At 38.0% G+C, this 20,595-nt stretch overlaps 1 protein-coding gene across 1 annotated transcript in view; it reads right to left on the bottom strand.

Annotated features, from left to right (window-relative positions):
- Positions 1-20,595, bottom strand: part of LOC123501938 (superoxide dismutase [Mn], mitochondrial-like) — a gene marked incomplete at its 3' end in the record, with an annotated part of 92,824 nt that overhangs the window by 44,218 nt on the left and 28,011 nt on the right. Inside the window, 1 exon segment of the mRNA XM_045251037.1 lies at positions 16,806-16,900. Coding sequence (XP_045106972.1) covers positions 16,806-16,895 — 90 coding nt within the window.

Raw genomic sequence — 20,595 nt, 5'->3', positions numbered from 1 at the left:
GGAAAACAAAACAATTTACATAAGAAGAAATATGTCACAAGATGAGAGAATGAAGATGAAGGAGCTAGTATCTGAAGTGAAAGAGAGGAATGACGAAAGAACAGAGGAGGAAAAGATCAAGTTTTTTTGGAGGATGAGAAATGGGAGGCTAAAGAAGTGGTGGATAAAACAGATGGAATAGGCATTACATGGAAGAACGAGACTAGGAATGGAATAAAAGTGACTTACACGAACATAGATGGATTTCTGTCTAAGAAGCTAGAATGTATGGATTACCTAAGAAATATCGAACCGGACATAATGTGTGTAGTGGAAACAAAGCTAAGGCCCAAAATAAAGCTAGACTGGTTTGTTGTAAAACACTACAAAGTATGGAGAAATGATAGAAAAAATAAAGGAGGTGGTGGTATAATGGTTCTTACTAAGGAAGATCTGATAGTGAAGGAGGTGAATTATAGTAAGAGAAATGAGGAAGTGATAAGTATGCTTATAACAGATGGCAAGAGGGACACTAATATTATAACAGTATACATACCACCCAGAACCAGTACTTGGGAATATGAACAGTACCAAATGGTGATGAAAAATACTCTAGACAGATTGAAGCAAGAACTCAACGGAAAGGATAGAGTGATGATAGTTGGAGACTTTAATTGCAAAGAAATAGTGTGGGAAGACTACGAAGTGGTGAATGGTGGTGAGTGGGCAGAAGAATTGTTAAAGGTAGCAACAAATAACTTGATGGCACAGTGGGTGAGATCACCAACAAGGTGCAGAGGACAAGATGTTGCAGCAAAGTTGGATTTGGTATTTACCAGGGGAATCTCTCTAAAAGAGGAAATTGAACATGAAAGTCCCTTGGAGAAAAGTGATCATGATGTCCTAAGCTTTGAGCTGGATACAGAGTTAAGCACAAATAAGATTGTGGAACGCAGGGAGGAAAAATTAAATTATACTAGGGCAAATTATAACCATATAAGGGAGTTCTTTAATGAAATTGACTGGTCGGTGGTATACCAGGAAAGAGATATGCAATTGAAGTACGATAAATTTATGTATTTGTATAACTCTGCTGTGAAAAAGTTTGTGCCATATTACAGGAAGGGGACTTTAAATAATAAACAGTGGTTTAATAGAAATTGTGAAGAAACAAAAAAGAACAAAGAAAAGGCATGGAAGAAACTTAAGAAAAACAGTGATGTATTATCAAGGGAAGGTTACAAAACAGCAAGGAATAGTTATGTTGAAGTAAGGAGAACAGCACAGAAGGAATATGAACAGAGGGTGGTGGAAAACAGTGATAGTGACCCAAAAATGTTTTACAAATTCATAAATGGAAAACTAAATAAAAGGAGGCAATAGAAAAGGTAAAAACGGGAAGAAGTATATGAAGATGCTGGAGAGATAGCTGAAATTTTGAACGACAACTTTTGCAAAGTGTTTACAAAGGAGGAGCATTTTATGGGAGGAAGGCCTAGGGAAATAAAGCAAATGCAGGACATCATGGTTACTAAGGAAGACGTAAGGAAAATTATAAGCAATCTGGAAATTAATAAATCAATGGGGCCTGATGGCATATCTGGGAGGTTGCTAAAAGAATGTAAGGATCAATTGTTGAACCCCATATTTGATATTGTGGATACCTCCATACAAACAGGATTAGTCCCGAAAGAGTGGAAAAGAGCTGACATTGTGCCTATATATAAGAATGGTAGTAGAATGGAACCGCTAAATTATAGACCAGTATCGTTGACTAGTATATTGTGCAAGGTATGTGAAAAAATAATTAAAGCTAAGTGGAGTGAGTATTTAGAAAGTGAAAACATTCTGAGTGAAAGGCAGTTTGGTTTCAGAAAAGGAAGATCGTGTGTATCCAATTTATTATGTTTTTATTCAAGAGTGACTGACATACTGCAACATAGAGAGGGATGGGTGGATGCTATCTACCTGGACTTGAGATAGGACTTTGATAAAGTACCACACAATAGACTGATGTGGAAACTAAAGATGACTGGAGGAGTAAATGATAAACTAGCAAAATGGATGGAAAATTACTTAATGGGAAGAGAAATGAGAACAGTGGTGAGAGGAAAGAAGTCCGAGTGGAAGAAGGTAACCAGTGGAGTTCCACAAGGGTCAGTGCTGGGTCCCATCATGTTTTTTATTTATGTTAATGATATGCCAGTAGGAATTGACAGTTATATGAACATGTTTTGGATGATACTAAAATTATGAGGAGAGTAAAGAATGTGGAAGATTGTAACAAGTTACAGGAAGATCTTGATAAAATATATGAGTGGAGTAGAGTGGCAGATGGAATTTAATATAGACAAGACCCATGTTATGAAAATGGGAAGAAGTAGATACAGACCAAACTGGGATTACAGACTGGGTGATGAGAAAATTAAAGAGACCAATGAGGAGAAAGACTTAGGAGTAACCGTGCAAAACACTTTGTCACCGGAGAAACACATTAACAAGATTTTTGGGTAAACATACAACATGCTTCAAAATATTGGCATTGCATTCCACTACCTAGATGAAGGAATGATGAAGATATTATGTACCTTAATAAGACCCCAGTTAGAATATGCAGCATGTGTCTGGTCACCGCATATGAAGAAAAATGTGAAGAAGGTAGAAAGGGTACAAAGGCTGGCAACAAGGATGGTACCAGGACTCAGGGAGTTAGACTATGAGGAAAGACTGAGGAAGCTGGGGCTGACCACATTAGAAGAGAGAAGAACAAGAGGAGACATGATAACTATGTATAAATTGGTGAACAAGATTGACATACTGGATAGAGAGTTGATAAAGGTGACCACAAGAAATTATCTCTGAGGACATGGAAAAAAGCTAATAAAGGACATCTATCTAAATGACGTGAGAAAATACAGTTTCCCGCATCGTAGTATTGATAAGTGGAATAAACTGAGCAGTCATGTCGTTGATGCGGTGTGTGTCAATCAGATGAAAGAGAGATATGACAGGAATGGACAAGGAGACAGGACACAGAGAGCTTAGCTCGGGCCCTGTAATACACAAATAGATAAATACAAATAGGTAAATACACACACACACACACACACACACACACACACACACACACACACACACACACGCCGAGAGAGGACGGCTCGTCTCCGGCTGTGGACGGGAAGAGGAGAAACTACATACTGGATAGAGAGTTGATATAGGTGACCACAAGAAATTATCTCTGAGGACATGGAAAAAAGCTAATAAAGGACATCTATCTAAATGACGTGAGAAAATACAGTTTCCCGCATCGTAGTATTGATAAGTGGAATAAACTGAGCAGTCATGTCGTTGATGCGGTGTGTGTCAATCAGATGAAAGAGAGATATGACAGGAATGGACAAGGAGACAGGACACAGAGAGCTTAGCTCGTGCCCTGTAATACACAAATAGATAAATACAAATAGGTAAATACACACACACACACACACATGTGAGAGAGGAGTCTCCGACTGTGGACGGGAAGAGGAGAAACTACCTATGGTGTTACAGGGCCCGGGTATCTCTGTGTTAATGTCCTATTAATGTCCTACAGTCGCATAGTGTAGAAAGTGGGCCACTTTCAAACAGGATATAGAGAGTGGTCCCTGAGCAGAGTGTGGGCGGTGATTGTTTTGGCCGTAAACAGCTGGCGATAACAATCATGGCGACGACAAGACAAGACTTTGAAGGGTTTGTGACTACTCCAAGAGGACTGGAGAAATTAGATATGGATGCAAGAATTCAGGCATTAGAAAGTAAGTTCCTAAACATTTTATCCATAGAAGAAAAACTGGATAGAGTCATAGCGGAGAACGATTCCTTCAAAGAAGAGATCTATTTGTTAACGATAGAGAACAAAGAGCTTTTGAGGGAAAAAGTAGAAATGCAGAAAGAAAACCAACAACTAAGGAAGCAATGTGAAGAGATGAAGGCTAAACTCCTAGAAATGGAGAAGAAAATATCCAAAGGGGACTTGAGGAAGGAGAAATGCCTTAATTGAGGATGTTAAAAAGCCCACCTGTATGATATATGGTAGTGAAGAGGAAATGAAGCTTGTCATACTTGTCTTTGTGTATTATGCTGCTATTTTTAGTTACTATATCGAAGAGGAGTGGATGCTTCTCTTGGAGAGAGAGAGAGAGAGAGAGAGAGAGAGAGAGAGAGAGAGAGAGAGAGAGAGAGAGAGAGAATTAGAACTTTGTGTGTGTGTGTGTGTGTGTGTGTGTGTGTGTGTGTGTGTGTGTGTGTGTGTGTGTGTGTGTGTGTGTGTGTGTGTGTGTGTGTGTGTGTGTCACAGAATGTTACAAGGCATGTAACTTATCTTCGAGAGGGAGAAAAAAGAAAGAAAGGAAAAAAAAGAAGAGAGAGAGAGAGAGAGAGAGAGAGAGAGAGAGAGAGAGAGAGAGAGAGAGAGAGAGAGAGAGAGAGAGAGAGAGAGAGAGAGAGAGAGAGAGAGAGAGAGAGATGGGAACAGTCTATGCCATTGGGTAATTTTAGACACAAGGCAGGACATGTAGCTTATCTTTAGTGATTGGTGGAGACAAGGATGGTGGGAGGAGCACTAGATTTCAAAGACAGCATGTGTAGTTGGTATCCAACACACTATACGGGATAACTGAACTGAAGAAAGCTCAGAAAAGAAATATGATGCCTAGATGGAAAGATATGCTACTGGGGCTTCATGACGCCTATATAGGCGTCACCGTATTGAAGGGGTTAACCTAATTGATGCCAGGATGAAAGAAGTAAACCATGAATATCAGGAGGTACAAAGGTCCTTTAAGGGAGATAGTGAAAAAGCAGGAAGAGGAAAATAAAGTGATTATGCAGAGTGAAATGGTAAAGGCACTAAAGGAAAATGAGTATGTGGTGAGAGATATTGCTGAAAAGAAAAAATGCGTGATCATAACAGGATTGAGGAAGGAAACTAACAGGAACTGGCAGGATAGGAGGAATAAGGAAAATGACAGGATTAAGTCTTTACTGAATAAGATCTCAGTAGAGGAAGAGGACCTATATGCTGAGGTAGAAGTAAGTGTGAGATTAGGAGCTTTTGCGGAAGGCAAGAATAGACCATTAAAATTGAAATTAGTCTCAGGTGGCAACTGAGGCCTTGCTGAGGAGGGCTTGGAAACTTAAGGACACTGAGGAAACCAAAACAATTTACATAAGAAGAAATATGTCACAGGATGAACGAATGAAAATGAAAGAGCTTGTAACTGAAGTGAGAGAAAGGAATGACGAAAGAACAGAGGAGGAAAAGACCAAGTTTTTTTGGAGGATGAGAAATGGGAGGCTAAAGAAGTGGTGGATAAAACAGACGGAATAGACATTACATGGAAGAAAGAGACTAGGAATGGAATACAAGTGACTTACATGAATATAGATGGATTTCTGTCTAAGAGGCTAGAATGTATGGATTACCTAAGAAATAATGAACCGGACATAATGTGTGTGGTGGAAACAAAGCTAAGGCCTGAAATAAAGCTAAATTGGTTTGTTGTTAAACACTACAATGTATGGAGAAATGATAGAAAAAATAAAGGAGGTGGTGTTATAATGGTTCTTACTAAGGAAGATCTAATAGTGAAGGAGGTGAACTATAGTAAGAGAAATGAGGAAGTGATAAGTATGCTTATAACAGATGGTAAGAGGGACATTAATATTATAACAGTATACATACCACCCAGAACCAGTGCTTGGGAATATGAACAGTATCAAATGGTGATGAGAAATACTCTAGACAGAATGAAGCAAGAACTCATCAGAAAGGATAGAGTGATAATAGTCGGGGACTTTAATTGTAAAGAAATAGTGTGGGAGGACTACAGTGGTGAACGGTGGTGAGTGGGCAGAGGAATTGTTAAATGTAGCAACAAATAACTTGACACAGTGGGTGAGATCACCAACAAGGTGCAGGGGACAAGATGTTGCAGCAAGGTTGGATTTGGTATTTACCAGGGGCATCTCTCTAAAAGAGGAAATTGAACATGAATGTCCCTTGGAGAAAAGTGATCATGATGTCCTAAGCTTTGAGCTGGATACGAAATTAAGCACGAATAAGATTGTGGAACACAGGGATGAAAAATTAAATTATATTAGGGCAAATTATAACCATATAAGGAAGTTCTTTAATGAAATTGACTGGTCTGTGGTATACCAGGAAAGGGATATGCAATTGAAATACAATAAATTTATGGATTTATATAACTCTGCTGTGAAAAAGTTTGTGCCATATCATAGAAAGAGGACTTTAAATAATAAACAGTGGTTTAATAGAAATTGTGAAGAAGCAAAAAAGAACAAAGAAAAGGCATGGAAGAAACTTAAGAAAAAACAGTGATGTATTATCAGGAGAAGTTTACAAAACAGCAAGGAATAGATATGTTGAAGTAAGGAGAACAGCATAAAAGGAATATTAACAGAGGGTGGTGGAAAACTGTGATAGTCATTCCTAAAATGTTTTACAAATTCATAAATGGAAAACTAAATATAAGGGAGGCAATAGAAAAGGTAAAAAAATGTGGAAGAAGTATATGAGGATGTTAGAGATATAGCTGAAATTTTGAACGATAACTTTTGCAAAGTGTTTACAAAGGAGGAGCATTTTATAGGAGAAAGGCCTACGGAAATAAAGCAAATGCAGGACATCATGGTTACTAAGGAAGATGTAAGGAAAATTATAAGCAATTTGGATATCAATAAATCAATGGGGCCTGATGGCATATCTGGGAGGTTGCTAAAAGAATGTAAGGATCAATTGTTGAACCCCATATTTGATATTGTGGAAACCTCCATACAAACAGGAATAGTCCCGAAAGAGTGGAAAAGAGCTGACATTGTGCCTATATATAAGAATGGTAGTAGAATGGAACCGCTAAATTATAGACCAGTATCGTTGACTAGTATATTGTGCAAGGTATGTGAAGAAGTAATTAAAGCTAAGTGGAGTGAGTATCTAGAAAGTGAAAACATTCTGAGTGAAAGACAGTTTGGTTTCAGAAAAGGAAGATCGTGCGTATCCAATTTATTATGTTTTTATTCAAGAGTGACTGACATACTACAACATAGAGAGGGATGGGTGGATGCTATCTACCTGGACTTGAGAAAGGCCTTTGATAAAGTACCACACAATAGACTGATGTGGAAACTAAAGAAGATTGGAGGAGTAAATGATAAACTAGCAAAATGGATGGAAAATTACTTAGTGGGAAGAGAAATGAGAACAGTGGTGAGAGGAAGGAAGTCCAAGTGGAAGAAGGTAACCAGTGGAGTTCCACAAGGGTCAGTGCTTGGTCCCATCATGTTTTTGATTTATGTTAATGATATGCCAGTAGGAATTGACAGTTACATGAACATGTTTGCGGACGATACTAAAATTATGAGGAGAGTAAAGAATGTGGAAGATTGTAACAAGTTACAGGAAGATCTTGATAAAATATATGAGTGGAGTAAAGAGTGGCAGATGGAATTTAATATAGACAAGAGCCATGTTATGAAAATGGGAAGAAGTAGATACAGACCAAACAGGGATTACAGGCTGGGTGATGAGAAAATTAAAGAGACCAATGAGGAGAAAGACTTAGGAGTAACCATGCAAAACACTTTGTCACCGGAGAAACACATTAACAAGATATTTTTGAAAACATATAACATGCTTCAAAATATTGGCCTTGCATTCCACTACCTAGATGAAGGAATGATGAAGATATTATGTACCTTAATAAGACCCCAGTTAGAATATGCAGCTTGTGTCTGGTCATCGCATATGAAGAAAAATGTGAAGATGGTGGAAAGGGTACAGAGGCTGGCAACAAGGATGGTACCAGGACTCAGGGAGTTAGACTATGAGGAAAGACTGAGGAAGCTGGGGCTGACCACATTAGAAGAGAGAAGAACAAGAGACATGATAACTATGTATAAATTGGTGAACAAGATTGACATATTGGACAGAGAGTTGATAAAGGTGACCACAAGAAATTATCTCTGAGGACATGGAAAAAAATTAATAAAAGACATCTGTCTAAATGACGTGAGAAAATACAGTTTCCTGCATCATAGTATTGATAATTGGAATAAACTGAGCAGTGATGTCGTTGATGCGGTGTGTGTCAATTAGATGAAAGAGAGATATGACAGGAGTGGACAAGGAGATAGGACACAGAGAGCTTAGCTTGGGCCCTGTAATACACAAATGGGTAAATACATGAGACACGATCGAGGAAGGACGCATTATCGTCGCTCCGAGCATCAGCTGATCCCCACTACCTGTTGTTTGTGTTTGCAGAGGCCTGGACAAGTAGTGTAGACTCGTGTTCATGTACACGGTGTTTGAGAGTCATGAGTGAGGAAGAGATTACATGTAAATGCAGGTATGAGACTAGGGAAAGAATGGAAGAAGAGGATGAATATGTTGAGGGCGAAAGGGCATTCAAAGGTTTCGATACGGCAAATACTTACCTATTTAAGAGAGTGTTGTCTAATGAACGTAAATTAGATAAATGGATAAAGGAGAGTATGGGAATTAAAGAGAATGAAGAACAGGAAAAAGAGTTCCAGAAATTGAAAGATAGGATAAAAAGAATGGAAGAAAACGAAGCTAGGCTAAGAAAATGAGGAACTGAAAAAGGAAGTAGCGAAGTACAAGAAACAGATGAAAAAAGCCGAGAAAGAAAAAGAACTGAAAGATCTAGTAAACAAAGAAGAGGAAAGAGTACAGGACGTGATTAAAAAAGAAGTACAAGCATGGAGAGTCCAAGATAAGAAACATGAGAGGAAAATTTTCAGGAAGTGTTCAAGAACAGTTAAAAGAAAGAGATGAGAATATGGCAAACAAAATGATAGGAGTCCTTAAGAAAAAAAAAAAATCTAGTAAAGGAAATTGCAGAAAAAATGTAATTATTTTTGGCCTGAAAGAAAAAAATGTAAAATATAGACCAAGAAGGGAAAAAGAGGAAATGAAATCACTCAAAGACCTACTGAAGAATCTAAATGATGAGGATAGACAAAACTTAGAAGAGGAGGTAGAGTCAAGGAATGAAAGTTGACCTAAATTAGGATTATCAGGAAATCTAGTAGGACAAGATATGCACACAAAGTAACTTAATGTTTGCATGGCATTTAAAAAAGTAATTAGCTGGTTGATGGGAAGAATGGTCAAGGAAATTAATATAAAAATACCCAAGTAGCAATGTGTTATCTTTTTAAAAGATCCTGAGATAAAATGTTAGGTATTATATACGTACATGAAATCTTTCACCACAATATAATATTTCTGATTGGAGCAGGAAAAACTTAGTAGAGTTCAATGCCTCAAAAACTCTATTCCTCCATCTATCAACTCGATGCAATCTTCCAAATAACTATCCCCTCTACTTCAATAAAACTCAGCTGTCCCCATCTTCTACACTGAATATCCTCGGTCAGCCCTTTACTCATAATCTAAACTGGAAACTTCACATCTTATCTCTTGCTAAGACAGCTTCAATGAAGTTAGGTGTTCTGAGACATCTCTGCCAGTTTTTCCTGCTCCTCCAACTGCTAACTCTGTACAATGGCCTGATTTGTCCTTGTATGGAGTACTCATCACATGTTGAGGGGTGCAGTTCCACTCACACAGTTTTGTTATATAGAGTGGAATCAAAAGCTTTTAATCTCAACAACTCCCCTCCTCAGACTGACTGTCTTCAGCCTCTTTCTCAATGTCGGAATGTTGCGTCTCTTGCTATCTTTTATCACTATTTTCATGCTAATTGCTAAACTGATCTTGCTAACTGCATGCCTCCCCTCCTCCTGTGGCCTTGCAGCATAAGGCTTTCTTCTGTATCTCACCCCTATTCTGTCCAACTCTGTAATACAAGAGTTAACCAGTACTCTCAATCAGTCATACCTTCCTCTGATAAACTCTGGAACTCCCTACCTATTTCTGTATTTCCATCTTCCTACATTTTGACTTCTTTTAAAAGGGAGGTTTCAAGACATTTGTCCCTGACTTTGGACAACTCTTAATAACTTTAAGGGAACTGGCAATCTAGTGAGCCATTTTCTTTTCCAATTCCAATGCCAGTCTTCCCCCTGGCATAAAAATAATTCTAAGGGAAGTGGAAATCTAGTGAGCCATTTTCTTTTTCATTTTTTGTTGCTCTTGGTTAGTCTTCCCCCTGGCATTAAAAAAAAAAAAAAAAAAAAAAAAAATCCAGTGGCAAGATGGTGGTGGAGCCTTCTCAAGGAGCAGCCAGGATGAATGCAAGGGAAACACAATCCCTCTTCTCAAATGGGATGATGGAGGTGTGGCTTACACTGCGTAAGCCAAGGCAAACCTCCTGACCAAGCACTCTACTTCCAAGATGCGCATGCCCAACCTCCAACACTACCTCAAACCGTGAAAGACAAATTACAATAAATAACAACAGGTGAGGTAGAAGAGGGGTCCTTCCTCACAAAACTGGATGAGACAAAGGCATTGGGGCCAAACAGTATTAGCCCCTGCCTGCTTCACCAGTGTGCCAACAAGCTGGTGTGCCCATTTGCCATACTATTCCAAAATCACCTCTAGACAAACACTTGGTGAAAATTTGGAAAATTAGAAACATACAGCTAGTGCATAAAAAGTACAAAAATTAAACTGATAACTACTGCCCTGTTTCCCTGCTGTCTGAACTGAGCTAAGTGATAAAGACAATAGTGCCCTTGAGTGATGCAATCCCTTGAGAGGCACTACCTGCTATACACCAGGCAGTATAGATTTCAGCTTGGAAATTCAGCAGCAGGCCTGCACTTACTGCTGACGTCAGAGCTCATTGGAGTTCTTGACCAGGGCATGGCCAGTTTATTATTTTTTAAAACTATTTTTTCCTTATTTTTTTTTTTTTTTTTTTTTTTTTTATGTAGGGAATTCAACCAGCAAAGGGGAAGGAAAAAAAAAAGGGGGGGCCCCACTTGAGTGCTGGTTCTCTAAAATGAGGGAAAGTGTCAGCCAAAATTAAGGAGCAAATGCCTCGATATCTCCCTCTTAAAAGAAGACAAGTAGTAGGAAGTCGGAAATACAGATGCAGGGAGTGAGTTCCAGAGTTTACCAGTGAAAGGTATGAATGATTGAGAGTACTGGTTAATTCTCATGTTAGAGTTGTACAGAATAGAGATGAGAGGAAGAAGAAAGCCTTGTGCAGTGAGGCCGCAGGAGGAGAGGAGACATGCAGTTAGCAAGATCAGTAGAACTGTTAGCATGAAAATAGCGATGAAAGACAGAAAGAGATGCAGCATTTTAGCAGTAAGAAAGAGGCTAAAGACAGTTAGTCTGAGGAGGGGAGTTGATGAGATGAAAAGCTTTTGATACCATCCTGTCTAGTAAAACTGTGTGACCGGAGGGTTTAGGCCAGCAAGAGCATGAAAACACATCATTACAAAGAATTTTGATTGAAGACATGAAATAGTCAGATGGAAAAGAGGGAGGGACAAGCCCAGAATCATCTCATGTGGAGTTGTGAGCAAAGGTTTGAGATAAGAGTTCAGCTTTAGAGACAGAAGACATGGTAGTGGTGCCATCAGGATGAAATAAAGGAGGGAAAGATGAAGAACTGAAGTTATTGGAGATATTTTAGGCTTGATGCCAGAAGTCTCGAGGGGAGTTGGAGTTTGAAAGATTTTCACATTTTCAACTGAAGAAGGAATGTTTAGCAAGTTGAAGAACAGACTTGGCATGATTCTGGGTAGAAATATAAAGTGCGTGAGATTCAGGAGATGGAAGGACAGAGTACCTTTGTGGGCAACCTCTCTATCATGTATAGCACAAGAACCAAGGTTTAGAAGGTTTAGGTTGAGAAAAAGAATGTGGAATGTATGCCTCCATGCCAGACACTATCACCTCTGTTATGCGTTCAGCACAGAGATGGGTCTCTGACACGGAAGCAGTAATCATTCCAGGGAAAATCAGCATAATATCTCCTCAGGTCCCCCCAACTGGCAGAGGCAAAATGCCAGAGGTACCTTCACTTTGGGGGATCCTGTGGAGGGATTGGAGAAATAGGACAAGTTACAGAAATGAGATTGTGATCGAAGGAGCCCAACAGAGATGAAAGGGTGACAGCATAAGCAGAAGGATTAGAGGTGAGGAAGAGATCAAGAATGTTGTGTGTATCTCCAAGATGGTCAGGAATACAAGTAGGCTGTTGCACCAGTTGCTCTAGGTCATGGAGGATAACAAAGTTGAAGGCTAATTTACCAGGATAGTCAGTGAAGGGAGAGGAAAGACAAAATTGGTGGTGAACACTGAAATCTCCAAGAATGAAAATCTCTGTAAAAGGGTAGAGGAACAGAATGTGCTCCACTTTGGAAGTGAAATAGTCAAAGAATTTACTATTGTCAGAAGAGTTAGGGGGAAAGATAGACAGCACAACTGAATTTAGTTAGAGAGTGACTGTTAAGTCGAAGCCAGATGGTGGAAAACTCAGAAGATTCAAGAGCGTGGGCACGAGCAAATTAAGTCATTGCATACATAGACGCAACATCCAGCTTTGGAAAGAAAATGAGAATAGAGAAAGTAGGAGGGAACAGAGAAGGGGCTACTGTCATACAGCTGTGTTTCGGTGAGGAAAACAAGATGAGGTTTAGTATAGGATAGGTGGTGTTCTACAGATTGAAAATTTTATCTAAGACTGCAAATGTTGCAGTCAAGGCATTTGGAGTCATCACTGAGAAAGGTGTCTGACCTGGGGACATTTATGGTCCCCTCCCCAGAAGTGGACTCTGAGGCTGTCATGGCTCTGGACATTGAAGGGGCTTTTGTCTGTGGGTGGCACTCAGCCCTGGTCATGAAGATACACACCACTAACACTGATGGGACTCTCTTGCAATTCCTTCAGGATTCTGAAGTATAAACACCTAACACCTGCATTCCACTCAGCAAGGTGAGAGGTGAATGCCATACAATTGAGCACAACTTGCACTTTTTGCACATTAACCAATGAACACCATACCTCATGACAGCTGCACACAGTCACATGACAGCTGAGAGATGAGCACACGATATTACAGAGATTACACCAAGTATGGGACAACCATCTGACAATATTCAGTGTTGCTATCAATCATTATTCACAATCCCAGAAACACAGTAGCATGATGGCCACATGACCCACATGATAAAGATAAGATGTTGTTCGAAGGTACATCAATAACAGGATGATGTTAACGACAACAGACAACCATAGGATGACAACTGAACAAATTATATGAATGCCGCCCGACAAACATGAATATGACACGACCATTTTTTTCAGGAATCCACACCTGTATATAAATTGTGGGCCTACAGTTCCATAGCAGCATCCACCGACATCACAGCACTGCATCCTATGCAACACGGTCCTTCCCAAGCCCCTACAACAGGAGATGCCTGGCCCCATGGCCCTTGTCAATCCTCCCCCAGCAAGACACTGATGAGTACTTAGGTGAACTTGAATAGTCTGTTGATCAACAACCTCAAGATTCAACTTTATTTAACCCATGTGCTTGACATTGACCAACAACATAAAAAGAAGTAAGGAAGGAAGGGCTGTAGGTGGTTTGTTTTAGGTTGTGCATTGCACAGAGGAAACAGCAAGGCCACTACCATCAACTACTGCCATACCTCCAAGAACATGACCCTGATTCTTACAGATATTACCTGCTGATTGACCACACCATATTCAACAAAATACTTCAGCAAATTATACCTTGAATAAGTAGATAGGACACAAATTGTAGAAAGGCATTGGAACTAGGGCTATGTTTGGCCATTCCAAAGCACTTCATGGCTACAGAGGAGGCCTACTAAACCTTCATTGACTTATCATTGTGGTTATAGTTATTATCGTCCAACACTTGATTTGCAATTGTGATTTACCCCAGTATATCATGTAATTGTTGTGGTATGTTTGCTATGTTATTGTTTGCATCATAGTTCCACTATTGTGCTATCATTTGGATTGTTGTACAGTATTTTGCTAGCCATGAATATGACGATCATACAATGAATACAATGAATGCCACACAACAATCACAGGAACGTACACCGATAGTGATACAGTAAGTTTGTAACATTCTTATTCAATGAGGAATTGCAAAAGAAATAAGGGATGCACTATTTTTTTCAGGATAAACGTAGGAAAAAATACATGACGACCACAATACATCATAAACCGTCACTCAATGTTTCACGACTACAGAATTTTTTTACACAATGTTACACAATGGTTAATTTTTTTCTGCAAGTCATGCTTCACAATGTGCTGTGTGGGATGCAACCATGAAGGTAACTGCTGGTGGTCGGGAGTCTGAGGTGCAGCCAGTCCGAGCAAGTGTTCTTCAGGGAAGCTGTCACAGATCCCTGCTCTGAAACATTTGTATAAATGAATTTCTGCATCTCATCCTCTGCATAAAGCCATATGCAGATGACATCACTCTGAGCCAGAGCCAGAGCCAGAGCCAAGACCCAGGGAAGACATCTGCCATCATGGCTAAGCTCAATACCAGGCTGAGATGCATCATTGCCTAGGACAACATGTGGCAGGTGAAGTTCACGCCACATAAGACCCAGCAACTCCATGTCACCAGATTTAGTGTACCCCTGAGCCTTGACTTCAATGGGAGGACGCTGGCACCACAATACGAAGTGCAGGTACTGAGGGTCACCTATGACTGCAAGCTGACCTTCAAATCCCACAGAGAAGTCTCAGGGAAGCTGGCATCTCTGAGGAGGATGTCATAGCTCCTCGACAACAGGAGACTGAAGGTCCTCTATAAAGCCCAAATCCGCTCCTCCCTGGAACACTCGTGCCTTGCCTGGGGTGATACCACCAGGAAGTACCTTGTTCTCATGGACAAGGTACAAGACTAGGCAGTGCAGAGAGAGGACAGAGAAGCTAGGCAGAAACAATGCTTACAATTGTTTCAACAGTGTCATGACATGGTGGAACTCACCTGTTATGTAAAAAGTATAAACAAAGTGAGTCACCTAGAGCTGCTAAGGCAGCCACAGTGGCAGGCTCTTGTTGCCATGAGGGCTGTTGCTTAGATACAGTGTGAGCTGCTATAGCCATACTATCGGACATGGCACCAGCAGTGACAGTTTAAAATCAAATACACTTGTTTGTGGAACAGCCTGCTAACAGTGGGGACAAATTCAGAGGGGTCAAAACTTCAAAGATTTAAAGTGACAGAACAACTAATTTTTGAGGCAGAGCTGATGTGACACTGTAATAGGAATTAGGCTTTTAGATAGGTAACACTAAAAATGTGCTTTTAGCCTGTAAAATATATCACTATAATGTAAATAGGTCCCATGAAATGTATAAATTACATTTCAGACTATTTACATATAATTTTCTAGCATTACATAGTTTAAGTTAGATTTTATGTGAAAAAGTTTGACGAATGATGAGTGGTACAATATGTAGCATTCCAATGTATAGCATAAACTGGTGTGTTGGCTTGGAAAATGAAGAAACTCTCTTTCATGTGATAAGCAAGTGATAACAATATAGATCATGCTTAACCCATTCCCAGCGGAGGATCTATACACAGACATTTTGAAAACGAAACTTTTTTGTCTGATTGTCTATACATAGACGGGTGTTCTTATCTTACTGCACTAAGTTGTAGTGTGGTCTATATATACATGATTCCTTCCAAGCAACAAAATTCATAAAATAAATAATTATTTGGCATCTCAAATACCCAAACACTGGTCAACATGGCTTCTCAAGGCCGGTCACCACTTGTGCTTTGTTGATGGTGGATGTGCTACACACATCATAAGCTGATACTGAAAATTTTTGCCTTTTTTTCCACTTTTCTTATTATTATTATCAAGGAGAAGAACTGTACCACACACCAGCAACATTGCCTAAAAATGAATAGGTACAAAACAAGTATGTATGTGAAAATACAAAGAAAAGTGGAAGTAAATTAGATCCCGGTCACAAATCCTGGATGTGAGTAACTCCAAACATTCATACAAATATATTGAAATATATTATCACCAATCAAACACAAATAACTCTGATATATAGATGTAACTTGTTCAGTTTTGTGAGAGTTTATATATATAGAAGTCAATCTCCAGTATCCATTTACTGGGAAACTATATATGTATGTATGTATGTATGTATGTATATATATATATATATATATATATATATATATATATATATATATATATATATATATATATATATATATATATATGCATGGATGAAAGTCCAGTCATAGATCATTATTTATTTGATAGTACACTCATCTGCTGCCAGGAAGAGGTTAAGCAGTGCTGAAACAAAATACTAGGTTTACTTTCTCAATTGTGTATTCAACCTTGCATATTATCTCTGGCAGCACTCAAGTGTTATTATCATAAAGGTTTGACAAGGTAATGGTAATATACTTCTCACAAAAGTAAAACCAGATTCTTGTTACCACTGCTTTTATCTACTTTGCATAAATAGTATAAATATAACTATATTTTCTAACTTGCAATAAGGCTGGCCAATGCCTACAAAAAGTAAATAAAAATAAATAAACAAATAAACTATTTTAAATAAATAAATGAAGCCCACTCAATTACTACCTTCCCAAAGATCAGTAATTCTAATACACAGTATTTCCATAGATGTCTTGCTCCTTAAAGCTAAAAGTCCTTTCAATCCTTTGCTGTCACAGTCATCACCTGTAGCCAATGAACACAACTTTTAATCATAACTAATGTATCAATGTTATTACTGTTACAACTGACTCATCTCTAGTTGTGCCCTTACCTGGTTTTTCTTGATCTGATCAACTTCAATACCAGACAACTCAGCCAGCTTCTTCTCAAGGGCAGCAATGTACAGGTCCTTCTCTGCCATTTTGACTGTGGACAAAAAGTCAACATCACTCAAGGTAAAAATGATCATCCAAGCTATCATTTCCTATTACTCACAGGGAAAGAAGCTTACCAAACTGAAGAAATACCCAAACCCTGTCCAAAACTACATTTAAATAAAAAAAAAAAAAAATAAGGACCACATCACATCTTTTCATGGAAATCCAACCCTTCTGGAATTTCTGAATTTGATGGATCATTACAAGCATGGGCTCATAAGATGCACCAGGTTTGGCAGACATTGAAATAAAAAATAAATAAATAAACAGAAGAGCAGATTTAAACTCTGAATATGAAGTGAAGAATTTCACTTGACATCTGACAATTATCACATGCATTAAGATCACTGTTAGATCACTGTTAGATTCCAATATTTTGCATTTAAAAAATTTAATATTTGCTAGTAGCTTAAGTACCAACACTGTTGTGAGATGTAAACAAGGACCTGGCATATGGTGTTGGCATTGAATTTGAGAGACTACAGGGGTAATAATTTTTTTTTCTTTCTTTTAGTTTTTATAATTTTACATGTAATTCTAATGTATCATTTTAGTACATTTTCAAAGACAAATGATGTGTAGAAGCAGATTTATCAACTTTATTTTCTAAATCATATTTAATTTGAAATATTGTATAATCTATTATGTGAATATTATGTAGACCATCACCTCAAGCCATGACTCTCTCTTCATTTATAAAAGATTTTTTTTTTTTTTTTTTTTAGGTAGTAAGCTATTTTTTAGAAAAAAAGAAAAGGAAAAATTTCTCATTAGCTTCAAGCTTTTTTAAAATGTATGCAAGGAAGAAATGTTAAAAGATAGGTGTAATTTTAATTGTATGAAAGGGAGTAACAGCATCACATTGTAAAGAATGCAGTGAAGCTTCCCGTGTCAGATCAAGATCACCAACCGCATCTTTGTTTTGGTACATACAATGCACAGTACATGGTCACTCAGGCAAATTATTATTGACTGGTGTCATTCTATGTGAATTACTGGTAAGTATGACCTATTATTGCTCAGTAGTCTCTAATCCTAGAACACAAGTCCTATATTTTTGTCATACAAATACAATAAATATAATTCAATATTAAATTCATAAGAGGTTTTTTTAAATGGAGTAAGAAGTATAAGTTAAAATTCAATGTCAAGAAATGCCATGTAATGGAATTAGAAGAGTAAGGGAAGACCAGTATGAAACTATTTGATGGGAGAAAAACAAATAATGAAGACCAAAAAAGGAAAAAGATCTGGGAGTGGTTGTACAAGAAACTCTGAACCCTGAAAAGTGCATATATATATATATATATATATATATATATATATATATATATATATATATATATATATATATATATATATATATATATATATATATATATATATATATATATATATATATATATATATATATATATATATATATATATATATATATATATATATATATATATATATATATATATATATATATATATATATATATATATATATATATATATATATATATATATATATATATATATATATATATATATATATATATATATATATATATATAACAAGTATGATACATCCAAAGTTGGAATATGCAGCAGTGATGTGGTCACCAAGCTTGAAAAAGGATATATGAAGATTAGAAAGGATAACAGATACAGAGGACAGCTACAAAGATGATGCTAGAACTAAAGGACCTAACATATGAAGAAAGGCTAAAGGAAATGGGACTGGTAGCCTTACAAGATAGAAGAGAGAGATCTAATAACATTGTATAAAATAGTTAATGGCATTAAAAAGATAGACAACCAAGACCTGGTGCTGGTGACAGAAGCTGGAAGGACAAGAGGACATCCAAAGAATATTATGACCAGGCAATGTGTGAAGGATATTTGGAAAAAAAAAAAAAAAAAAAAAAAAAAATCCACATAGAATGATGAAAAAGTGAAATGCATTAAATGAAGTTGTTGCACCACACAATGTGCATAGCTTTATAGACAAATTAGATAAGTGATATATGGAGACAGGACAATATGAGCTTTGTTTGAACCCTGTACGTACATTGCAACTAAGTAAATACAGAGAGAGAGAGAGAGAGAGAGAGAGAGAGAGAGAGAGAGAGAGAGAGAGAGAGAGAGAGAGAGACCGATTGATGAGTGCATATGACAAAAAAACAAACAAAAACTCCCCAATCACTTGATTTTTTTTCTTCATTTACTAGTCTTTGAAGGTCTACAATTTATTTTTTTTTCTTTTAACTGAGAGTAATTCATTAGTATGAAATGGACTAGGTTTTCCTATTCTAGTTGTGCTGGCAGAAAGTAACAAAACCCCTGCTTCTCTGAACCACTCTCTCTCTCTCTCTCTCTCTCTCTCTCTCTGTGGCAGCATCATTATCTTTGCTTGGCCAGCAACATTCAAATAGAAATGCATAACTTGCAATTCATAACATTAGGCTGCAGGTCCAACCAGCCTAGGACCCCTTTTCACAATGAGTGTCACTAAGGGAACCACAGAGTTAAGCAGTCGCAGTTTTCCACCTTATTACAAGTTTTGTAAATCGTAGACCAACAAAACGAGTTACAATCAAGGTAATCAAGATACCTAGCATTCTGAGGTAGATAAAAACAGGCCTTTCTTGGCTTGTTTATCACATCATATGTGCATTCCTACATGCAGTCACAGAAGATCTATGGATTCATAGAAAAGACTGCCATTACAGTAAAAAAAAATTGGCATTGGCATTGGCATTGGCATCTAGCCAATAATATCTCTAACAACTTTACTTCTTCGTCTTTCCCTCCTTTACTTCATCCAGATGGCTCTACAGCTGTCTCTTCTTTTTCTAAAGCTGAACTCTTCGCTCAAACCTTTGCTACCAACTCAACTTTGGATGATTCTGGGCATATTCCTCCTACTCCTCCACCCTCTGACTACTTCATCCCTAAAATTAAAATTCTTTATAAAGACGTTTTCCTGGCCCTCTCTGGCCTTGATTCTCGGAAGGCTTACGGTCCGGATGGAGTCCCTCCTGTTGTTCTCAAAAACTGTGCTTCCGAACTCGCTCACTGCCTGGTCAAACTCTTTCATCTGTGTCTCTCTACTTCTATTTATCCTTCTTGCTGGAAGTTTGCTCACATTCAACCTGTCCCTAAAAAAGGTGACCACTCCAATCCTTCTAACTACCGCCCTATAGCTTTGATTTCCTGCCTTTCTAAAGCCTTTGAGTCTATCCTTAATAGGAAGATAATGAGGCATCTATCAGCTCACAACCTTCTCTCTGATTGCCAGTATGGTTTCCGTAAAGGCAGATCTACTGGTGATCTTCTTACTTTCCTAACTGAATCTTGGTCATCCTCTTTTAGGGACTTCGGTGAAACCTTTGCTGTCGGCCTTGACATATCGAAAGCCTTCGATAGAGTCTGGCACAAATCTTTAATTTCTAAACTACCCTCCTACGGATTCTATCCTTCTCTCTGTACCTTCATCTCCAGTTTCCTTTCCGATCGTTCTATTGCTGCTGTAGTAGACGGTCACTGTTCTTCCCTAAAACTATCAACAGTGGTGTTCCACAGGGTTCTGTCCTATCACCCACTCTCTTTCTATTATTCATCAATGATCTCCTAAATCTGACTCAATGCCCTATCCACTCCTATGCTGATGATACCACCCTGCATTATTCAACAG

This window comes from Portunus trituberculatus, chromosome 10 (assembly GCF_017591435.1).
Source record: "Portunus trituberculatus isolate SZX2019 chromosome 10, ASM1759143v1, whole genome shotgun sequence".
NCBI lineage: Eukaryota > Metazoa > Arthropoda > Malacostraca > Decapoda > Portunidae > Portunus > Portunus trituberculatus.
The sequence above is the reverse complement of the archived record's forward strand: the minus strand, read 5'-3'. Positions and strand labels throughout refer to the sequence as shown.